General features: G+C 38.9%; 1 protein-coding gene across 1 annotated transcript in view; it reads right to left on the reverse strand.

The window, feature by feature from the left end:
* Positions 1-22,060, reverse strand: part of LOC116688038 (guanine nucleotide-binding protein G(i) subunit alpha-2) — a 43,798-nt gene that overhangs the window by 13,453 nt on the left and 8,285 nt on the right. Inside the window, exon 2 of the mRNA XM_032513809.1 lies at positions 1,866-1,908. Coding sequence (XP_032369700.1) covers positions 1,866-1,908 — 43 coding nt within the window. The remainder of the gene's footprint in view (positions 1-1,865; positions 1,909-22,060) is intronic.

The raw sequence follows: 22,060 nt of genomic DNA on the forward strand, positions 1-22,060 counted from the left end.
TGAATAATTTACGTAAATATATGCACTCTAGATAAGTATACCTCTATGGTGACCCTTCTTAGCCACCATGAAGACATCAGTTGGAATGGTTACCAAATAACAGAGTGTATTTTAAAATATGTTGTTAGATTAATACTCATATATCCACTTTCTACAGTAAAGTGGTAAATTGGCAATCTGTAGAGATTAACCAACTATTTCCTTTTTTATTTAGTTTTTTAAGGTTGTCATTGTTGGGGGATTTTATGGACTGTTTTAGTACCACAGATTTTACACCGCTGTTGCTTGCTAGCTAGTTCGTTTTGAATGGTCTTTTGGAATTTCCTTATGGGTTGTACGTTATATATATATGTATATATACACACACACACACACACAACACACACACACACACACACACACACACATACAGGATACATCAATGTGCAATGTTACATAATAAGCAAGTGTTTCTGTCTTGCAGGCTGATTTATCTGTATTCCTGTAATAATCTGGCTTCAAAAAGTGACAGACTGTTCGTCACTTCAATGCCTGGCTAGCCCAGAGTAATGTGAATTATTCAGACATTTAGGGTCCTTTGTTTGTCTGTGTGTGTTCTGATCGGGGCACAGGCAATACACTATCCTCTGTATTCCCAAACTCTCCACACCGTTCTTGTGCTATGAGCAGTTAAATACAGTAACAAACAGGAGAGGCACAAACCGCATGTCAAAGTCAAATTTATTTATCTACCAATGTTTTGATTGTTTACATGTTTAGTGCCTGAGTGTCTGAGACAAACACAGAAGATAAGATCAGTGAGGTATGGCAACGTTAACAGTGAGAAGAGACTCATCAGGTGAAGTTTGGTAAAGTTTCCTCTTATTAGCCAGCTTGTCAAACACATATCAGGATTTAAAAGTTAATCTACAGCTAAAACATGTTCTTAGATTCTAAAGAAAAGAGAACAACAGAAACCCACACATTTAAAACTCTCCTCTTTGATAAAGCCTATAGTCTTATTAGGGAATGAGGAGCTCCAGCGTCCACCTAGCCCGGCCCACCCGCTTCTCTTCATAGCCGTCAGACTACCAACCCTTATACAACTGGCACAGGATTGCCTTGCACCAGCTCTTAATTATGCTGTTATAGTTTTAAAATCCAGGGGGACTTCCTTTGACACACTGAGCCCTTCTCGCCTACTCTCTTCCCTTTCTTTGCATCAAAGTCCCAGAAATGCTTGTTACTATCTAAGCTCTGGGGAGCGTATTCCCCAGAGTCCTTATGTTTTTGTTTTAGGATTAGGGTGGCACCTAAAACATGGTTGCAGCTGTCGCCATGGCCCTTGTCTGCGCTCCACTATGCCCTGCTACACCCTACCACGCTCTACACTGCCCGGCAGTGCCCCGCTATGCCATAAACTAAACAAATATGTCATAGTTCCATTATCTTTATTTGTGACTATAAACACACCCAACCAGAACCATCAGACACCGCCTACCAAGAGTCTGGGTCCGTCCGAGGTTTCTCCTTGAAAGGAAGTTTTTTCTTGCCACTTTCACACTGAATGCTTGATCTTGGGGAATTACAGCAATTGTTGGGTGTTGTAAATTATAGTGTGGTCTAGACTTACTCTATCTGTAAAGTGTCTTGAGATAACTCTTGTTATGAATTGATACTATAAATAAAATTAAATTGAAATGAAGTGGACAGATTATGTTATAATATTATATTATATTATTATATAATATTATTACAATTGTACCAATTGCACCATTATTTCAAGTTGAAACACTTATTCCAAGGTGGAGAATACATATTTGGGTGAAGCTGAAAAAGGCAAATATAAAGGAAAAAGTGAGACAAAGATTGCTTTTGTAACTTACTTCATCTGCTTTACAATGGTGCTCTTCCCAGATTCCCCAGCACCTGTTGGAACATTAAAAGATTAGAGTTATTTCAAGTGCCTGTTGTTTTTGTAAGTGGAACAGGGCTGAACTTTGGGTAGGCTGTTTCTGCTTTAAAAACATGAGCGACCTAGTTATGTTCAGCCACTACCATCAGATTGTGACCTGTGGGTTGTTTCCTTTTCTGACAACATGATGTGCAGACATGCATTTAAAAAAAATATATATTATTTCAAGGTTTAATGCTTCATGGTAGGAATACTTGTTTTCAACTTATGCTAAGTACATGATGAAAAAGAAAGATCCTTAAAAGGTGGCTTTGCATGTTTTAATCCGGTAAGTCTAAATTTCATATACTTTCCAAAGCAACCATAGATGTGTGTAATGTTTTTTTACTCTCCAGGCAGAAACTGGTTTCTATTCACATCAGTGAGCTCTGAAAATCAACTTGCAGACACTTGAGGTAGGAAATCAATCACTGTGAACTATTCACAACCTATATAACTTTTGTCAAAGTTATCATCTCTGTGTCTATCTGTCTATATATGTTATCTTTGAAATTTAAAGGTACTTTAGACTTAGACTTCTCTTTATTAATCCTTTTGGGATGACTCCTGCGAGGAAATTGAATTGATTTTGTAGTTTCTGTCCACTGCTAGAGCTATGATCAAAGTTTTTAGGAGTTTGTCCCCATTTGCTTGTTTGTGTTTTTTTACACTATTCCCCAAATGCAAGGAAGAATACTGCAAGTTAGCAAACATGGTTGTACATAATACAAGCTTTAAATATAAAAAGTAAGCAATTTCAAGGAAGGAAACACATTGATTGACCTTGTTTAGTCAACCTATAATCTATTTTGGTGGGTTACACAGAATGTAAACTTTGTTTGTGTACAAAGACACACACCACAGGGCACCTTTACTTTTTATAGTGTCCAGACATAAACTGCCATCATCAGAAACCTCAAATGAGCGTGAGATTAAAATAATCTAGGAACTGATCCAATTTTGAAAAATGGGGAAATATATAATATTGAAAAATATTTACAGTCATGAGCTTAAATTATTTGTATGGATGGAGACACCTAGAGGGCAAGAAAAGTCCTAGTTCTGTGGATTAAATATAAAGAATTAAAGATAGATTACTGTAAGAATTAAAACCTTAAAAGGATTAGAACTGAGACGACCGTGTCATTTTCTTTCTGTGCCACACAGTAAAGAAGTTGTCATGCACAAAAAAGGTTTTTTTGCAAATTATAGTGTAAACCATTGATATCTTGTTGAAATGAATGAGTCTGAGTATTTTGGCATTTCCCGTGTGCTGTTGGGACCATGCCACCATGCACTGTCCCTTCACACCACCTGACCCAGCCCTGCCAACAAACCTTAGCCAGCCTAGGGCTGACGGAGCAGGTGGGACCAGCAGTGCTGTCAGCACCCATCATATTCACACACATCCAACACTTTTCTGAGAGAGGGGGAGGAATGCAGGGGGAAAGGGAGGGGTGTAAAAGCAATGTCTGGGGCTGCATTCACTGTCATTTGAAATAAGGCAGAGAGGTAGCTGGATTTCCAGGTGATTTGTGGCTCTATGATAAGAGGTAGAGAAACCCAACACACAAAACAAATATTTAATTGTATACAAATAACGAATAATATATGGATATTTGTTATTTCTGGTAAAAGTTTCAGGGTCATTTCACCTTCTCTCTTTAATAATGTTTTACTCACAATTTGTACCTGGGTGAATCCTGATGTAGAATGGTTTAAATCCTATTTAAAGCTAATCAAGATTACATTATGTAACTAGGCTGGTTCTTCTATTCATTCACCATTCTTTCTCTAGGAACACAAACCTTTATCACAGATGGTAAAGTATCTTCTTTTAGAATGTCATCTTTTTCCATCTGTAACATCAAAGTTTCCTAATTATGGGATGAATATGAACAAATAATATGAAAACAGCCTCAGATTTATAGGCCCTTGTTTAAAAAAAAAAGTCCACAGATGCATGAAGGTCACCTTCCTAACTCCTGAATAAAACTCATCCATCAATGTTTCAAGCTCCAAAGGGAAGTGAACACTTGAGCAGCAGTAAAAAAAAAAATGAGGGCGGTGTTTAGGGAGAAACGGCCAGTGTTGTTGTGCTGCTTCTGTGGAAAACCTTTGAATTGACTTTTGATTTGACAGTATAAGGTCATTTATCGCACCAGCCAGAGGGACAAGAAACTGTGCTATACAAATACATAAATCATGATTACTGTTTTAATTATCTTTCTTTCTCTGTGTTAACATGAAAAACAAAAAAAATCTTTTAACAGTCAATTATTTCAATGTTGACCTGATGATGGCAGTAGATGGAAAAACAAAGGGATGGCCAAAGTTGTGAGAATTCATCCTAGGGGGAACATGAATACCACATTTTAATGGCAATCAAATGAAATACTTGTTGAGATGTTTCAGTCTGGACCAAAGTAGTGGACCGACCAACACTGACATTGCTATCCCAAGAGCCACGCCTCTAGTGTGGCTGAAAACTAAAATCAGCAATAATGCAAATTTAATGAGGTAGTGTGTTGTCAGCAAGCCAGTAGAACATTAAATATTCAGTACTGCAGAACTTTGTTTGCTACTTACTGGACAACTTTCACATCAGTACAATTTATCTATTAGCTAAAATTGGCCAATGTTAGTTCACTAATATTTCAGTCAGACTCCAAAACTATACAAAGTGTAATAAGAGCTGAGCCATGAAACCAAAAAGTATTTGTTGGTGTATTTCTAGAAACTACAGGACGCTGTAAATTAGAGTGATTATCGGACAATGATGCACCTGTTTGTAGTCTTCTGAACACATTAGGGAAATCTTAAACTTGAGAAATAGAGTTACCTATCAAATTATTCATGATAACAAACAGGCAGGATGTTAATTTATCCCAATGGGACACCACCAAACATAGCTAATTCAGGTTATGACATTTGTGATCATAAGGTAACAAAAAGCCACTGCACAGGATAATAAGAAAGTTTTATGTGCCAAAAAATTACTAGATACATATTTGATGTTATTTCAACAACTGTCTCACACGGAGCTTAATTACTGACATGAGGAATCAGTAAACAGTGATCTACCCAGCAGAGAAGGTCAAACACCATTGCTAAAAACATTCAGTAGCTATTACAAATAAATTTACAGAATACTCTAAGTGAACAGATGTATCCAACCAACAGTGTTGAGGCAGCAATGATCACTGATTAGTATCACAAAGAGTCGTCTGTGTGCTGTGCCGGCAGGGGGGAGAAGCTCTTTTCTTCGTGTCATTGCAACAGACTCAGAATCCCTTTCTGGCAATGAGAAGATGATGCCACCTCTTTCTGTTTTTTCAACCCTAACTATTCATACTTGTTTCTGAGTTGGTTTTCAGTGAGTGCCAGAACACAGAGCATTGATGTGAACATGATTTGTAGTGTGAAGAATTAGGATCACAAGTGCTCAGGCTACAGAAAAGTGAACCATCTCTCAAAAAGGCATCCAATGCTCTCACAGGTCTAATCACATCCACGACTTGATCAGGGTCTCAGTTACCCACTGCTGATGACGCAAAGCCTCCATTCATGGACTGATGAGATACTCTGATTGTGGAAAACATACAAACAGGTCAATCATCTGTCAAATGGGGTGTAACAATACATTGATCTGGATTAATATATATTAATTCCATGAGCATTGATTCAATGCCATCAGTGAATATATCTAGGTTTTATTTATTAGATAGACAGAAAAGGGGGGAGAGAGGCGTAAAGGGCCGCGGGTACATATCTTCTTAAATATGCAACTTTATTTTGAAAGTTCCTTTAATGTTTATTTTTTATTAAAAAGAAGAGTTTTTTTATTTCAATGGCTGGAAGAGTTCAGTAATAACATTTCAAAATCATATTTTAGTTGATTTTTGAGTTAATATAAATGGAACTGATTGTATTAAAGTAAATGGGCATTTAATAGGGCAGGAAATAGGGCAGAGAGGACAATACATACATACATACATACATACATACATACATACATACATACATACATACATACATACATACATACATACATTCACACCTGGACTTAAATTCACACCTGGTCAATTTATTTATAATAATTTTTAACACTGGACTAAACACTGACACTTTAATAATAATTTATGGTCTTTTCTTTGTTTATTTGACAAATGTTCTTATAGTTGTTATAATTTTTATTGGTATTTTGTTGATTTTGTTGTCTTTATACTGTCTTTTTATCTATTTTTTATTTCTTTGTTCTTGCTAAAAACTGCTGCTGGAACTTTCAATTTCCTGCGGGAGTCATCCCAAAGGATCAATAAAGAGAAGTCTAAGTCTAAGTCTTAATATCCTCCCACATCGATCGAGAGCTCCTGAATGGAATTTGTACTGAGGTAGACTTTGTGCTATAAAAACATATTGTACCGTTGTCCAAAGAATCAATATAATATTGTATCATTATAAAACTAGGCAACCAGGCCACACATGTCAATCTACATCTGAGCTACTGTATAAACAAGTGGCTGTTATGGGGCTGAAACACTTAGTTGATTAAAGCTGTTGTAGGCATTATATCTTTGGCATCATTGCGCAAAAAATAGTTAGACTGTCAAAAGTTAGACTTCTTCACCTTTGCTTGGTTCTGTTGCCAGACGTAGGACAATCGAGCTGTGACAGGAGACTTTGGCCAATCACAGGTCATTTAGAGAGAACCCTGCTGCAGGAAGCGTTCTTACTCTACGAGCAATTTGAAGACAACGCCTTTTGTTCAAGGAAACTGTCTTGGATGTTTTTTTGTAAATTATGACATTATATTGGCTAAATGATTAATCATAAGAGATAATTGACATGATAATCAATGATGAAAATAATCGCTATAGTTGCAGACCTACTCTATTGTAACAGTAATGCAATTTGAGTCTGATTTCATGGAGTCAAACTGTCTTATTCAATTTGACAGTGTTTGTGAGTGGGAAGCCAGTGAGGCATCTTCTATCTTAAGAAAGAGTGTTGGATCTGTGGCAGATTGCTTGCACCTCCACATGTATAACCCTAGTGAGGCTACTTGTCTTCAGGTAAAAAATAAGTGGGATCATGACTTTCAGAGGAGACAAGTGGTTGTCTACAGACAACCTGTGTCCTCAAACTATAGCAGGGAGAGTAAGACATGACAAGGGCCACAGTTAGAGGGGAGTTGGTTTGAAAAGAAATGTAGTAAAAAGCATCAGTAACACCAGACCTCCTGTGGCCTTTCTTTTATCCAGAATTTGATTGGTGCTTAACTTATAAACTTAAGGACCACATAAGTCATATTAAAAACTTACTGAGAATAGCTGAATACAATGGGGAGGAGGTAAAAACTGCTCGGGTGTAGCGCACAGGGCACAGATTCCCTTTGGTAAAGCTGACACAGTACCACCTTAACCCTGTAAGATGTGGAGATACTGAGCAGAGACAAAGCAGCATACATCCATCAAAACTAATAGCCCTAGAAGTAATTTATCACAATTTAAAATACTGTGACATGGAGGATAATATGAAGAAAAGCTTGGGAAGAAACCCCTTCATATAGCAGTTAAATAAAAAGACAAATAGGAGGCAATGACAGTTAAGGTGAACAAGAGTGACACATGAGCAGGAGATGGAGGCGGAGGATGACAATGTGGAGAAATTTTGAGCATGTGAGCGGACGGAGCATGGAGGGCACTGGTCAAGAGAAAAAGTGGTGGGATGAGAACTAACATGAGTGCCTGTTACATTAATGATTATTCACAACAGGTCATCTGCCAGTTTGCACATAAATATAGAGTTCAGTTGCAAGTCCAGCAACTACGAGCAATATGAAATGCGAGATTGGTAATGGAGGCTTAATATTTAGAGTGTTGCATTGAGTGACAATAAAGTTCAAGTTCAAAGCATTCAGTGAACAGCAGCGGGCAATCACTTGTTTTGTTCTTGCTTTCGGCATCAGTTCACTTTAAGCGGATTAGTGGTTTGCTTTAAGGCAAGCAAATGCAATGAGGATGGCAGACTGTTTTATAGAGAGCTCTATAACTCATCACCCCCAGTGCAGACTCCTCATTGCACACCTTGCCCCTGAAGTACCCAGGTAATACTTCCAAAGAACCTTTTCTAATTATGGCATTAAAACCAAAATGAGAGCATCATTTTTACAGGTTGTTAAGTTACATCGTTAGGTGAGTAATTTCAGGCTTGTGATCCTAAAATGTATCTCTTTGTAAAAATGTAACAATACAGAAAAGAAAGAAAGCACATCCTAACTAGCTGGCCGGCTAGTTAGCTAGCTTTCTTACTAGGAGGGTTAATTTTCAGTTCAGCAAAATTTGTATTAAATATTCTTTAAATCAGATAAATTGCTTGCTAGCCTACTTACTGGAGTTCCACAACTACACGTATCCTATACAAGTACAATCTCGGCTGTATTATTTGTGTCCCTTTCAACAATTGCTCTTAAAAAATGTTATGTTTATTACCCCCCCCCCCCCCCCCCAACTAGATGAAATGTACACCCATGCCTTGAGGGAACTAACCAGAAAAGGGCAATTAAAAAAGCTGTCTCACAGAAGAAAACTAAACGTGTCCTGGCACATTTAATTACTGGACACATGAGTGATGTCCTACTCCGGCAGCAGGCAAAACACACTCAATTCACTCTGTGGAACAGCATAAATCTGACTCTGAAGAAGAAAACAAGCTAGCAGCAGCATGATAACTTGTTTACAGTGACAATGCTATCATGCTGATGTTAGGCAGGTGTTAACCATGTTCACCATCTTAGTTTAGCGTGTATGTTAAGGATCTTCCAATCCATTTAATAAATATTGAGTTATTTCACTGGATAAAAATGAATGTCAAAGATTTTGGACCTGTTAGTGGTGTTACCAAATGCTTCATCTTCTGGGGACCATGAATATTTGTACATTTCATGGCAAATTCAGCTAATAGTTGAGACATTTCAGTCTGAACCAAAGTGGTGGGTTGACACACACACACACACACACACACACACGCACACACGTCATAAATCCATTATGCTATTTCAACACAACATGTCAGCATCCTTGGAAGGCCTATGATCACAAACACTGTGTCACATCTTTGTGTCACCCAGTCCACTGCTGTGGCATTTCTTCTGTGGAAACATGCAACACATCACATCAGCATACAATACGCCAGCATCATAAGCCATCTATTGTCTAAGTGACTGCCATGATAGAATGACTCACTTGCCTGGCTTTGACACGATTCCTCCTTCGCTCTACATTGGTATCACGACTGCTCACATCCAACTAGCTTTCACAGCCATTTAAAAGGTTAACCTCCTCTGGGCGTTGATGACACTGGGCAAAATACACATCAAGGAGGCTGTTGCTATTTAAAGCCCTTTGGCAATGTACTGAGGGAGCTGTCTGACACAAGCAGACATGAGTAATTTGTAAGTACAGTTTTCTTCCTGACCCAAAATGTAAAGTTCATCTGTGCATACATTATCTGATGTATAAAGATCTGTTGTAGCAGAAATATATATTCTCACTACTGTGGTGTTTAATAGCATTTTATTAAATGTGAAATCAGAATTGAATATAATGACTTAGTGACAAATGTGCACAATAACTTAACAAGACACAGCAGCATTAGTATTCAATAAATTGTTGGATTTTGGCCATTGGAAGCCAACACTATGTTTTCTGGAAACAGTGATTGTTCACAGTTATTGAGTTTGAGCTTTACAACCAACTAACCTCTTAGCTCGATCCTTAAAAAGGTGAGGTAATACTGTATATAATGATAAACCCAATTATCACCCAACTCTTTAGTTCCTCTCAGCTCTACAGAGTGTTTAACTTAAGTTTTCAATTTAACCTTTTTGGTTTGTTCTCACCACTCTCATTTGCATTGTTCCCAGCAAGAACAGGCAGTTGCAAAAAAGCTCTATAAATTCACTGTGCACTTCCTGTCCAGAAACCAAATGGAAGCCAGCCAAAGCAGCGACTAGCCGTAGCTAGTTGCTCCGAATCAGTTGGATCAGACATCAGTAAGCCTTTAACCTGCCAGCTCCCTTGTGTGTAGATGACCTTTCTATTGCGGCTTGCACAAAAGCGGAAAAAAAACAAACATCCAAAGGCAAAGAAGTGTGATTTACATTACATGAAGCTGGCTATCATGGCTACATGAAATTTCTATCTGAAGAGACAATGAGATTCTGGAACTTCTAATAAGGGCAAATGATGAAATTGCCAGATAAATTTAAGAGAATTGGTTCTTTATGACAAACAGCTCTGTGACAGTGGTCTAATACATGTCATGTCTTGCCTCCTGCAAGCTCTCCTAGGCTCCACCCCTTGCATAAACCAAAAGGAGTATTTCCAGTAGAAAATCTGACACGGACAATCTCCAGTTGTGTGCTGAACTGAACAATAAATACAAACAGAAAATTAAAAGTTTAAACAGAATAACTATTTATTTTTCCCTCCTCTGATAGGCATGTGACGTGCACCACGGCAGGATTGGACACTTGAGGGTCCAGGAGTGAAAATGCGTGAAGTGCTCCTGGTGGTGTAGATGGACAGAGATGGAGTGGGGGGAGGCACAACAGACACAACAGGAGCAGGTGTTGCGTTTAAGGCCCGAGCTCCATGGCTGCAGCAATCCTCTCCAGACTTGAGGAGATGCACCCGAGAGGCCGCAGCAACATCGCCACCAGGTCAAGATGGACATTTATACTTTGCCGCATCCCGGACAGTTACCATTCCAGCCCTGACGAGAACGTCGGTCTCCTCGGCTGTGAACCGCACCTGCCGTGTGCCTAGCAAATCCCCCATTATAATAGCAATCTGCCATGGAACAAGCACGTCTGCTTTTAAAGGTTGATTGGTTTATTGCACGTTACGCCCAAAACACACCTATGAGTAATGTAGCTACCTCAGACCAACCCATTTTAGATGTGTGTCGGGAGCAAGAGTCATTTATCCCGCCGATATAATAGCAACAGCACCCGAGATTTGCCCACAAAGCTACTTGCGTTTCACGTGTTATACTTGCGTTTCAGATCTTTAAAATAGGGCTATTCTGTGAGGACATAATGCTCAATACACACCAAAAACGAAGGTGTTAAATGAAAGACAAACTTTCCGATTCTTATTACATTTTACCAAAAGGCAGGAAGGCCACATTGTGACCTAAATTATTTAGGCAACACTTCTAGTAAATGATTTACTCAGTGTGTGTGTGTGTGTGTGTGTGTGTGTGTGTGTGTCACCCAGCCTTTCTCTATCCTCTTCTTATTAGCATGCAGATAGTGGCAGTCTTTGAATAAATTCATGCAGCTACTCCACAGATTCAGGCTTCCAGTCAGGGAACAAAGACCTAGATTAGCTCACTGTATCACTACATGCAGGTTATAGGGGTGACTGTCTAAAAAACTAACATTAGTAGTACAGGTGTTCCCGCCAGCACAGCAGCCAGCTCCCCTCTCCCTCCAACCTATGTCATATGCAGAGTGAAAAAGTGATGGAGGAATTTTATATGGCTGGATACGGTATAGTAAGTCATTGCCTGGAGTGGAAAAGTAGGTCATCAGCCTAACATGGAGCAGTGAGCTTACTGCTTTGCTCTGCAGAGTAGGATGCTTGCTGCGCTCTTGCTGTGCAGCCAATATTAACAGTATTTGTGCTCACAAACAGTATCAACATATTTATGTGACCTGGATGCTTTATATACACCCAACAATTCTACATTCAAAATTGTCAACAAGCATCTTTAAGCTACTGCAGTATTCTTACAGAAAAACCAATGTAGCACATCAAGCAGAGCACTATGTGTGACAGCTTTTCATATATCTGGTGCCTACATTGTCAGATTCACTTCTAAAGCTAACAACTAAAGCAGATGATGAGAAACGTGTCGATTTTAAAGACTCATGTCTAATACATTCTGGGGAAAAAGAACATCAGTGTAAAACAACAGAGAGAAAAGTGACAGCTCATTCTAATGCATGCAAATTTAAAACATCACACTGAGAGCACCAGACAAGCACCAGAGAAGCTGTAACATGACATTTAGATATGTATGCAATGCAGTCAAATCAATCAGTGGTGCCTGAGAAAGAGCACTGAGCTCATACAGTACTCTATGAAGAGTATAGCAGAGACACAACATGTCATTTAATACAAGCAAGCAGGCCTTTACTTCCTTACTAAATTGTTTTAGACCTTAGTGCCTCCTCCAGTTCCATCAACCATCTTGCAATAAAATTAATGCCCCTCAGCAGTTTGTAGTGTCACCAAAACGTTTATTGACTGATTCATACATTTCCAATACAAGGTGCCATTCTTTGTCTAATCAATTTCTTTCTACATGGTCTCCCATAGCAGTTTAAAACACAACTGAAATATATAACGTCATTGCTAAGTTAGTGATGCCCGACTGTGTCTCCTCTTAAAAGCCTATGATCCAACCATTCTTGACATTTTAAGAATTCATGATGTGCTGGATGTCTCAAAACTGAGTACATCTCAGCAATATAAAGTAAAGAAAATATTTGCTATTTCCACCAAAGAAGTCTAACAATAGATCATGTGTGGGTGATTTTTCACAGTAATCTGATCTTTCAGGATGAGGTTATGAATGTAGCAATAATTCTTGCTGATTCTTACGTTAGGGAAGACATCAAAAGATACTTTCGTTTCTCAGTCAATTTTGTAATTTCAATTTTTTCATATTTTTCAGAAGAGATCAGTGCTGCTCGTACCAGTGCTGCACAAAAAGCCCTAATCAACTGTAGCTCTGCAACTCAGTTTAAAACTGCTAGTAATATTTTATTATATTTTAAGCTTTGGAAGGTGTGGCACCTGGCTAAATTACTTACATTTCTGCTAAGATTCTCTAGTACTTGTAGTAGTTCCAGACTGAGATGAGGAGAGCGTGTTGAAAGTTTCCAGCAGAAATTGAAGCGGAGATATTACATCACATGATGCGTATTAATATTAATAGACCACCAGGAAAACCCATGTTCTGACTACTAGAAGGAAGACAACCATTTATTGCTAAAAGTTACTTTCTGTCATAAGTGAATGCTGAATTAATTTGCATTTCCAAAAACAAGTTGTGGTGTTGGTCGGTTTTGAAATTTGTTATTATCATTAGTACTTTGACAGTGGGATGAGTAAAGTAAATAAAGTTTGACCATGCATATACTGGAAAGAAAAAAGGAGAGCGCTTAAGATAACTTGATATGGAAATCGTTGGAGGGATGTGTACTTGGATAGCTTTCTGACGCTAGTCATTATCTAAATCCTTGGCTCAGACATACTGGCAGGGAGCAAAATCCTGAGCTCATATTACTTTTGCACAGAAACATTTGCACAAATTCACACTCAATTCATCGCAATGCAGGTAAAGTTGCCAACTATCACAATAAAAATGATTTAAACTCCAAACAATAGGTTTCATTTAAACAGAGCTTCAACTGAGGAAATCTGGTAGCTCACCTGGTTGGACATGTGCCCCACGTACTAAGGCTCAGTCCTTACCGCAGTGGCCCAGATTAGATTCTGACCCGCGGCTGCATGTCATCCCCTCTGTCCTCCACTTTCCTGTCTTAAACTGTCCTATCCAATAAAGAAAGAAAAAAAATCCTAGATCAAATTAATAGAAGTGAAGTTCTTTACCTAAAAACTTTATAATTGGCATAACTTGTTTCTTATTGTGGGTATTTAGGTAAGAAGGTAAATACATACTTTTTGTTTTTCCACACTTTCATACATTTGAGTATCTGAAGTGCCTGCAACGCACAGACGGTGAAATACGACAACCCAGTCAGTTGTTGGCTGCCTAGATCAGAAAACCATGTGATTCAACAACCTATTCAGATTCGGCTCCGGTTGCTATAGTTGTTATTCGGCCTCACTGCTTTGTATTTGGTACGGACATGGAATGAAATTAACTGACTAATTCAAACTATTAATTAATAATTAAACCGGCAACAGAGGTAGTGACAGAGCCAAATCTACATCTGTGTAAAACTTATATAAAAATATTGGCTGTTTGGCTGCCATTTAAAACATGGGCCATGATTGACAGCATTGCATTATAAGAGGACGCATTTGGTCACATCTGGTTTAAATTCTGGATTGTGTCATTAAAAAGGTATTTTGATGAACTATTCAGTAACAGGATTATTATTATGACAAAGGGCCTCACAGAAGGGCTGATTCCACACTTTGCTGTATGTGACGGGTTGTGGGAAGTATCAGGTAACACACAGTTCACACACCAATCACCAGGGTAAGATTATTTTTTGGGCTTTTATTGCCTTTAATTTTGGACACGCCAGCTAGGTGAGAAAGGGGAGAGAGAGGGGGAAGGCATGCAGGAAATCGTAACAGGTTGGATTCAAACCCTGGACCTCTGTGTCGAGGCATAAACTTCTCAGTATATGTGCACCTGTTCTACCCCTGAGCAACCCGGCCACCACCAGGGTAATTTAGAACAAAATCAGTATGCACCCAGCCTTACTTGAGTTCCTATTAATTACACCACTCCGGTGAATACGCATTGAACTTCGATAACATGCATAAACCAAAAAAACTGTTATTCCTGAACCGTTCAATACAGAGGAATCCAATCAGAAAGAAAGATGTTGGTGTTGGTGAAATATTTTCTTATCATCAATGCATCAGAGCCACAGTTCCATAGCTTTTAGATGAAAATTCAAGATATTTAATATGTCATGAAAGCCAGATAGAAAAGGTTACATAGAGGTAGTTAATATGCCTACTTAAATCATAGACAAAGCAGATAAAAGTCAGTCTAGAACCCCACTGAGAAATTGGCTGCTAGTAGCTTATCAACAACATATCAGTATATTGCATTTATGTCACCCTTTAAGCAACAGGAAATGCCAATGGCATGTTTAAGTTATTAAACACTAGTAAGCAGTTACACATTTATTTTTGTACTGAAAGATGTCCCACTCAATACATACTATATCTTAGTACCAAATCTTTAGAGACAAACAATTCTTATAAAAACGTTTGTTCATGTAATATGTTTAAGTAAAAACAAAAACAAATCAATTGTTAAACTATTAAGATTTTTGATGATTTTTGATGCACAGGCGTAGTCTGCATGTATATCTAAATGTATAGCCACAAATGTTTTTACGCATGTATGTATTCATACTTCAGCACCCTGACGTACACTATCTTTAATATCTGTAGCTCCATAAATTCTGGCTGGCATTACAGTTTAAGATAGTGCTAATCAAAACTATTTAAACTCTTTATTCAATTTGGCAGGGCCCTTTTTGTAAAAAAATGAAGACTTATAATTCACTGTAGAAACAGAAGTTTCCCACATGCTAGTTTTCTGTTTCTGAGCCCTGCGTTTTAGGAAATGAAAGCCTGCATGAAATACAGACTTTTTAGCAAAGATTATGAGAATCATTACTTTTCCTTTCCCCTAATCAATCCACTGTGCCAGGAAAGTGATTCTACGCATATCCAACCATCAGAGCTGGTATTTGCCTTGCAGTCATACTGCTTACTCTTCCACCTCACTATGTTTCCACATACCATCATGTCAGCTTATACTCTTACACACACTGAACTCACACACACGTCAGCAAACAGATGAGACATCAGCAGTGTCGGGCAGCTGCTGCAGTGTTATAAAACCATCCTGCATTTTGTTGGCACACCAGACAAGTGAGGACTTTGCTTACACCAAATTAGTTGCACATGGCAAAAAGTGCAGTTGTGCCTATGTTTGTAGTGCTCAGACAAGTTTTGATAGCTTTGGTTGGCCAAGGAACACAAAATCTTGCAATGCATTGAAGGGGCACAATTAAAAAAACAAGAGTACAGTAATTGTTGCTACATAGATTCATCTTCGAACGCATTCTAATTTATAAACTCACCTTTGCGTGCACACGTATGTGCTTCCATGTATTTGTGTCGGGCAAGAAGGAATGTATGTACACACCTGACAAATTCCCACTTGCCCATGGGGTGCTTGCTGTGCAGCTCTTTTATTACTGCTGACGTTAGTGCTGATGGCTGATATTGCTGGAGAGATACTCTGCCACTTCCACCAGGAAACATGGCTTAATGCTGGTTTGTGTTAGTAGGACAACTCAGAGCCGGTAGGGAAATACTTATTGTCCTTGCATGTGCATGTACCGGAGTAGTTGCCATGGTTACAGCAGCACATTACCTCACCAGAACTAAATTACAAATATCAACACATTTACACCATTGTGTGGGCCGACAGATGAAAAACTATAATACTCTTAAAGCACAGGCTCATTCAGTAACAGCTTTTTCTCCTCCTCAAACCTCAGTTAGTTGCGTTTTTGATGGAACTTGAAGTTAACATGGAAGGGATGAAGATTGAGACTGAGAAGAGCATTGATAGTATTCATCTACTTTGCTTTGTCCGTTTTATTTGAAATAGTCATTTATAGACATTAAATGCCAAACAATGTCACAGAGAGAACCACTGTGGAATTTTCTCATGCCTTTGAAATGGCTTACAATGACCATTTATCAACTGTCCCACTTACAACTACCTCTATTTATCTCATCATGCTATACCAGTCCAGAGATGGGGACTCGATTCTGAGACAGCTGACATCAGACTTGACTAGCGACTCAACCCAAAAGACTTGACTTGGACTCAAGGTTCAAACAACCTGTTGTCCTACAATTATTGCTTTTTAAATCTAAATTTATTCATGTATTTCTATTTACTTTTATTAGCGCAAATGCGTTGGGGAAACGTATGACAAGCTGCATGTTCTCTGCCCTTTGCCATAATGTGCAACGTAACGCATGCGCTATGCCTATTGCGCGCACTCACATACATTGACATCACATACAAAAATGCATTGACGATGGTGACACCAAGTCCTCCCGGAGTTGTGCCTTTTGTCATTAGTTTTGCTTTCAATAACTTTGTAAACAGTGGTAGTAAGCGAACAGCTACATGCAAGGTGTTTGGCTCCAAGATAAAAGATGCCGGATCAACAATGTCAAACTTCATCAGGCATTTCAAAACGCACCCAAATAGTTCAGTCAGTTGCAATGTGAAAGAGACGTTACATTTAGCATATATCGTCACCATCTAACCATCTCAAAGTGTTGGGCTAATGCTGGAACCTGGCAAATTGTATCTTTATAGCTAGTAGTTGCTGAGGCTCTGACATCCATGGCCACAGGATGTGGGGAGCACAGATCCAACTCCCCAGAAACAAACTGTCGGGTGGGCAAACTCATGTGATGCGTAATTTATCCCATGAATGGGTTTTAGGCTATGTAAGTAAACAAGGTGTACCTTTTGGTCCACCAAACACTGGGCCATCCTGACTGTCTTAATTTTGCACACATTTATGATATTTATGTTACTGTGTTACTGATATGCATGTTGTTCTCTAACTGGTGCTATTTTCTTGATTTCCACTTTGACATTAGACATTTTTAGAGTGAAAGAGACATTACATTTAGCATATATCGTCACAGATAACAAGCTAACTACCCCAAAGTGTTGTGCTAATATTGGGAACAGGCAAATTGTATATAGTCTTTATAAAATCAGGTTAATAGTTCACCAGGTCCAAGGGCTGGAGGGATGTATTAATTTTGTCAATTTCCTAATCTATCTGGCCTCAAGTTACCAGCAATATCTTTTCAAGAAGATTTCCAGACTTAATGACTTTTGTTTCATTACCTTGTTTCATGAATGCCAAAAACAACAACTTCAGATTTAATATTGTAAAGAGAGACAAACGTTTAAACCAACATTTTTATTCCTTTGTTTGTTGGCCACTTGGGGGAACCATAACAAACTGTACTGATTATCAACTTTTACGTTCTAAATCTGAGATTTACTATCTAACTATTGTATATTTTATGATGTTCTAAATGTGTGCGTTGAGAGGGGTTGATAGCTATGCCAGCAATCAACTGGGAGCCAAATCGATGACAGACCTTAAATGGTGGCAGATAGAGCTTCAACTTCATGCACTCTGAATCCGGACCTCCTGTCACTGCTGCTGAGCAGAAACGTTTTCAAATAGCAAAAATCTACTGGGTAGATTTACAAACCTTTCAGCAGTTGGTGATGTAGGTGAAAAAACACTTTTATTTCTACTCGCTCCTTGTTTTTACCTCCCAAAGCAGCATTACAGTTAAGATGGAGGCAGATGAGACCAAACTTTTTTAAGGATGTCAGTTTTTGAGCCATAACAGATTTAATAAGGCTTGTTTTTAGCCTAGCCGTTTTACGGAAATTCCTTTTGCTATATAAATGGACTGCAGGGACAAAATGTATAGAGTGCTTTTCTATTCTTTTCTAGTCTTTAGCATGCACAGCATACTCTGGTGGCAGAAGCTACAATGCAATGTGCCACCTGCTCATTAGGAGCGATTAAACATTAACACACGCCGATGGCACTGTCATCAGGAGCAATCTGGTGTTCAGTATCTGCCCTAGGATACTTCAACATTTAGCCTGCAGGGGTTAGGGATCAAACCATGGACCCTTTGATTAGTGGACCACCGCTCCACTTTCTGAGCTACTGCCAAACAGAAGCAGTTGTCGATACTTATGGCCACTAGCGGTCGGTTAAGAGGAGTCAGGAGTCAGCAGTCAATGACAGAGTAAAACTGTCAATAAAATAGGTTGAACTGAATCACCACAACCATGAGAGGTCCTTGAGCATACAGTCATAAAAGTGCAAAAAACATATAAGGATGGGCAGTAGTATGCAAGATTAACTGCTGAACAACACACACCTAAAACAGTACTTCTCCATTCTTTCTCCATAAACGTCCCGTCTCATTTTATATGATACCATCCAGGCTTACACCTGATGAAGATACTAAATCTTTTTCATCATTCCTCATTTTCATCTATCATCACTGCAGAGACCCGGGGTTTCATTTCCAGTTGCAGTAGGTCCAGTTTGGTCGTGCGTTGCTTTGAATAAAAGTATTCCTGTTCATGGGTAAAAAGACAGCAAGTTCTTGTTCTTGTTTCTGCACCAACCAACCCAAATGGTAACAATCCTCCCTCTAAATTTTGGTTGTTGTGATGACACAACTTTGTCATCTTTTAGAAAATTCAATGATGCCACAATGATGGCATTATTTACCCTCTATTGGGATGAATTACTTCCGGGGCCCTATCTTATACCCAGCGCAGCGCATAGCTCAACGTAAGTGTCTTTGCTATTTTAAGATCGATGCAGTTGTTATTTTCCAGTCATGCGCCCGCGTCATTTAAATACCAAATGCACTTGTGCCCATCTTTGCGCATGAAGACACTAATTACAACCTTTTTGAACCATGCGCCTGGCGCACAGACCCTTTTTTCCGCCGTCAAACTAGCAAAAGTGGATTTAACTTGGATATAGTCAAACTTGCTGCTATGATTATTCCATTACTGGTTGAGTCAGTTGGAGGAAAATAAATAAGTAAAAATACATTATTTTAACAATGAATATAATTGTTCTTACTCATGTCCTTGTCACCTCAAGTTTTAATATTAACGTCCTAAATATTTAATACTGTTGATTTCTTTATCGGAGCAGACAAAATGTCTTTGACTCAACATTTTAAAAGAGAATCTTGAATGGTTCCATTTAATTTGGCCTGCTTCTTTTTTACCTGATTTCCAGGTAATTGCATGGATTTATAAATATTAGGGCTGTAACGATATGGAAAATAAAACCGAATTCACGCCACTTAGCTCCACGATCCTGTGTCGCGGTGGAGAAGGCAGAATCGCGACACATCCCTTCCAACTCCAGAGTTATCCTTCTCATCCAGATCCAGTGCTACCACATCTTTAAATTACTATTTGTCCTTTTGGTGCCTTATTCGTGTTCTGTCTGGTAAATTTAGCTAACTGTACAGACTGCTAAAATCGAAAGAGTGGGCACCGTGCGCTAACGGAGGTCTAGCTAACGTTACGACTGGCCGCTATTTGACCCGGGTGTCTGGGTCTGTTTCCCAACGGTTCAGTAAACTGCCAGTAGCTTCCTTAGCCCCGGAGTTAAGTGCTGAACGGGATGGTTGCTAGCTGGCTGGGGGCTGACTGAGGATGTGTCCCCCGGCCAGGGCTGTAATGATAGTGAATGGTTGCTAGCTGGCTGGGGGCTGACTGTGGAATGATCGATGTGTCCGTGGACCGGGCTGTATTCGGCTCTCATCCCAACTGAAGCCTGGCAGCGCCGGGAGACTGAGGCAGAAGACAGAGGTTTGCTAGCTAGCTAAATTACCATTAGATTAGTCGTCTATCTATACAATTAACATTACTAATGAATTTGTGGGTTAGCCCAGAGTTGTTAACGGTGGTCAAAACAATCATACTAAAAATAAATGAGCGTGTTGAACGGTGTTGTTATGTTATGTTACCCACCAAGAATTACATTAGCATTACCATTAGCTATTTGTCAAGCAGCAGCTTTACAGTAGGCATGTCACTGCCCAATGTGAGGAGAGTGCAGATTTGAGTTACGCATGCGGCACTTTTCAACGAATGAAGCTGTGAGTTGCGCATGTGTCACTTTGCGACTGGACTGGTATTGGTATTGATACTGGAATGGTATTTTGAGCTAATGTTAGTAATCAAACAAGATAGGTAGATGGCAAAGCTTTTTTTAAATGATACCCATCTTCTGTTATTGTTTGTAATGGCAAACGTTTATTATTAAATGTATTTCACAAATTTCAGTATGACATGTTATGTCGTGAAACTAACATCTGCACTCGACCAGAGCGTGTCTGACTCGGCTCTCATTGGGTATGACGTGTTATGCTGTAAACCGTTTACATCTGGTTAACTCAAATCTGCACTCTCCTCACATTGGACAGTGACAGGGACCAAATCACGTTTCCTCTTCGTTCCCCCTACAGCTTTGGAGGGGAATTGTTACCAGTATTCATTCCAACGAGTTAATGAACCACTGAAACAATTTTGGAAACCTTATTTTAAGGTACAATAGAATCTTTGGTATGGATCGATCAACATTCAAATTAATCAATGTCAATAAATAAGGTATCTGTTGTATAACTGTGTTGCAAACTGGGATGTAATCAATGACAAAACGATACCATGTGGTAGAAAAAATGTTGTATTGTTATTGCTCAATGGATCTGCTCAGACTAGTACTGGGCAGCTTCCAGTTAGGAATGTGTAACTGTGTGAATGTGAAAGGTTGCAAATGAGAATTTGTTCTCAGTTGACTTACCTGGATAAATAGAGGTGAAAAAAAACTCCTTCATTTTTGCAAAACCAATCAAGAGGTCAAAGGCATACCAAGTTCCATCCATCCAGCACCCCAACTGTCTTTAGTGTCAAGTGTAATCAATGTGAGTGGATTGATGTTGGCAGAGGTAAAATATTGGTCGTAACAAGACTTTGCCACTTTCTGCGGCACTCTTGCACTATTCACTCACTACTATATGAGAGAGGGTGAGTGGAATGTGAAAAGACGAGGAGAGAAAGAGATAAAAGAAGTATTCAATTATAGATGGAGCTGATAATGTAAATGTGATTAAAACAAGAAACATTAGGAAGGATCAGGTTTGTCATCTGCACCATACAGGATTGAGAAATAACTTTGGAACAGACAATTATTCTGTATATGTGTGAGTTGTGATAAATATGTAATTTAATTAAACATAGCTCTCATCTAACTTGTAAGTTCAGGTCTGCATAAACCTGCTGCATAACAACTGTTGGTATTACAAAGTCATCAGATGTGAGTTCTACTACTGCAGCAACAGAAAATGCAGAAAATATTGTAAGTTAGCCTACATCAAATTCACATAAAGGCCTGAGGGCTTTACCTTATTCACTGTGTGTCTCCCATACATACAATCCAGCTCTATGAGGCTAAGGAAGTTGCAATGAATTGGCAGAGAGCAGGCACTTCTGCAGAAACTACCAAAAGCAACTTGTCAAAATGATTTACAGAGAAGAGAGATGTTCTTTATCAGAATATATACAACTTATGCAAGGATATTGCAAGAGGTGTAAGGGCTAGGTGAATCATGTGGCACGCATAATCTTAAAATGGCGTGCACCGTTTTACCACGGTTT

Source organism: Etheostoma spectabile, chromosome 4 (genome assembly GCF_008692095.1).
Source record: "Etheostoma spectabile isolate EspeVRDwgs_2016 chromosome 4, UIUC_Espe_1.0, whole genome shotgun sequence".
Lineage (NCBI taxonomy): Eukaryota > Metazoa > Chordata > Actinopteri > Perciformes > Percidae > Etheostoma > Etheostoma spectabile.